The 3,090-nt window shown below is 59.3% G+C and overlaps 1 protein-coding gene across 1 annotated transcript; it reads right to left on the reverse strand.

Moving 5' to 3' along the window:
* Positions 1-398: 398 nt before the first annotated feature.
* Positions 399-1,807, reverse strand: LOC100194210 (Plant basic secretory protein (BSP) family protein). Its single transcript, NM_001309894.1, has one exon. It carries the CDS (start codon positions 1,590-1,592, stop codon positions 717-719), a length of 876 nt encoding a protein of 291 aa, NP_001296823.1. The 5' UTR covers positions 1,593-1,807; the 3' UTR covers positions 399-716.
* Between the last annotated feature and the right edge of the window lie 1,283 nt (positions 1,808-3,090).

The raw sequence follows: 3,090 nt of genomic DNA on the forward strand, positions 1-3,090 counted from the left end.
CCGGAAGAAAATACTGAAAAGATAAATAAAAAGAGTTACAAATTGTGTAAATACTATTTTAGCAAATCACTCCACTTGAAAGAACTATTATAAATAATCTAATATTAAAAGACCATTAGGGAAAAGCCTTTAGTTTTAAATACCAAAATAGCAAAAAAAAAACTCGTGTGTGTTGGTTGGGTGTGTGGGGGGGGGGAGAAAGAAGTCATAGTGGACACTTTTTTTTCTCTATACCACCTTATACATATAGACAATTATATACCCGGGAGGGGGCGTATTTGAACGTGACGGCGAAGGATCGGAGCGATAAGATCAGCACGTACCCTGCTCGTAGTCGACTTCTTTCTTCTTCGTCGATCATTATCAACCGCCGCGTTCATCCACGTCACAGGCAAAGATAAAACAAAAAATCTATTTCTCACATCGCGTTTGCTATGGCATGGAATGGAACCATATTTTTATAGCACTACCTGTCATTTACAATCCACTATGGATCTGGATGGATGCTCTCATGCTCAAGCCAAATGATGAAGCCACCGGGGGGCCCTCATCCTCCCAGTCCCAGCCATCTACCATTTTTACATGCATGACAACGACCACTCACTCACCTCCAGCCACCATTAGGGCCGCGGCCATGGCCCACGCCTACCACCCGCGGGACCAGTTTTAATTTCAATCTAAGACACCAATACCAGAACTGCCCTTCGCTTCCAGCCTCACGTTGCCACGCTGGACCCACGAGCGGCGTCCGGCGTCCGACGTGGAGAGGTGGTGGTGCCGCGGCCGGTCAGCGCCGTCGCTCCCTTCTTCTGGTCGTGGCAGGCGAGCCGGGCCGGCGCGCCGAGCGCCGCGTCCACAGCGGCGTCGCTCCACCGGTCCCTCATCGCCCGGTTCAGCCTTGCCACGAAGCCCTCGCGCCGCGCCTCCAGAAGCCTCAGGAGCCGCGCCGACATGCCGCACCCGGCAGCCGATGGAGGCGCCTCGACCTCGACCTCGACCTCGGCCGCGGCGGAGGCGAGGTAGTCAACCATGGACTCGGTGACGCGCGCCGGGGCGGCGCCGCGGCCGTCCCAGAGCCACACGCGCGCGATGGCGCGGCGCAGCGCGGCCTCGGCGGCGGGCGCGGAGGACGCGAGGCCGGGGCCCAGCGAGACCACGTACTCCCCGGGCGCCGCGGAGTGCACCGCGGCGCCGGTGAGGTTGCGCGCAGCCATCCGGACGGTGACGCGGCGGACCTGCCTGCGCGGGAACGACGGGTCCGGGAACAGCGCGCGCTCCACGGCGCGGCTGGCGCGCAGGAGCGCGCGCTCGGCGCGGCCGTTGGACACCAGGAGGAGGTCGAAGCGCCGCGCCGCGGCGCTGCCCCGCGGCAGGTCGTTCGCGACGGACACGGCGAAGCCTTTGCCGGCCTCGTGCTGCGCGAACAGGGACGCGCACGCCACGGCGACCACGGTCACCACGCGGAGGACGAAGCTCTGGGCCGAAGGCATGGACGAGGACGAGCGAGCACGAGGGCCCGATGGCACGGCGCCCTCGGCGATCTCGATGCAGGATGAGGCGGTGGAGATTGGTAGGAGGAGCGGAGCCTCCATTGGCGTGGTGGGGAGCACTGGATTAAGAATGGCGAAGACCGAGGCTAAAGCAAAGCTAGCTTGGAGCTGGCTGCCACAGATAAGGCGAGCGGCGCGGGCTATTTAACGGCAAAGGTTTTGGCGTCCGAGCCAATGAATGGGCTGCGTCAGCGAAGCTGTGCTGATGTTTGATCAGGTCTCAGTCTCTGTCTTTGTGCGGTTCACCATACTGCTGTTTATTTTGGGATTTTCTCTGTTATTTTCTTGTTGGAAATAAAAAAAAGAAAAAGGCCGGCCAGCTGGGCCGCTACTGGGCCGGCTGGCCGAGCAGCCCAGCCCGCGGCAGCCAAAACCCTACGCGCAGGCAAGCACGCAGAGGAGGAGGGAGCGATTAGGATGGCAGTCTTCCTTATAGATGTCCAATAAGCACGAAGCCCGCGAGCCCGGTATGAAGCCCGTTTTTTGGGCCCGGTCCGAGCCCGGCATGGCCCGGTTATATGCGGGCCCGGGCCGGCCCGGCACGAATAAGCGGGCCGGGCTCGGACAGGAAATTAGGCACGGTGGGCTAGCCCGGCACGGCCCGTTTAGCTCTAAGCCCGTTAAGCCCGCTTTTTTTACACTAAAACGTGCTTTTCGGCCCGCATAGCCCGCTTTTCGGCCCGCTTTTTTCGTGCTAAACGGGCCGGCCCGGCCCGTTGCGGGCCGGGCTCGGACAAGGAATTGAGCCCGCGTGCTTAGCCGGCCCGGCCCGGTTTTTTAATCGTGCCTAGCGGGCCGGGCCCAAAACGGGCCGGGCTTCACCGGGCCCGGGCCGGACCGGGCCGGGCGGCCCGTTTGGACATCTATAGTCTTCCTAGTGGCGGCGTGCAGGAGTTGGTTCAGCTCCTGTCGATTTTGACGCCGTGGTCCGCAGTAACCGCTTCTCTCTCCGGTTACTTAAGGATGAAGACTTGCTCTCTGCTTGGAGGCTCGCCAAAAATTGCCAGCAGTCGTCTGTTCCTCTCTGTTGCTTGCTGTTCTTATTCCTCCTCTCGGTTCCAGTCACGGTTTGGATCGATTCCTTCGATTATTGGTGTTCTGGTGTTAATCCTGCTGGTGGAAGGTGGAGGTGGCCCTCCTTGTGCGCAGCGCGGTTCTCCTGCGCTCCGTTGTCTCACCAGTGCACTTGTGTGGTGCTCTGTCTATTCTGATTATTGTCCACCGTGGCCTGGTGCTTGGGCTCCCTACTGCGCGGTGTTCGTCTTCTCGGGCTGGTGCCGTGGACGTCTCCCTCGGCTCCGGCAGCGGCTCTAGTATCTCCGTCAACCTCCCGCTGTGCAGGCCCGGACGTGGCTGGCGGAATTGGTTTTCTGGGACAGAACCTTGTGTTCGCTGAGCTGGTCTTCCCACGTAGATTTTCTACGTGCTGTGAGTTACTCGTTACTTGTCTATATTTATTAAGTAATTTTGTGCAATCTGCTAGTATTATTTACTTGGGTGTGATTGCGCAATCTATGGGCGGATTTGATTGCTCGATGAT

The sequence above is a fragment of the Zea mays genome, chromosome 8 (assembly GCF_902167145.1).
Source record: "Zea mays cultivar B73 chromosome 8, Zm-B73-REFERENCE-NAM-5.0, whole genome shotgun sequence".
NCBI classification, from domain to species: domain Eukaryota; kingdom Viridiplantae; phylum Streptophyta; class Magnoliopsida; order Poales; family Poaceae; genus Zea; species Zea mays.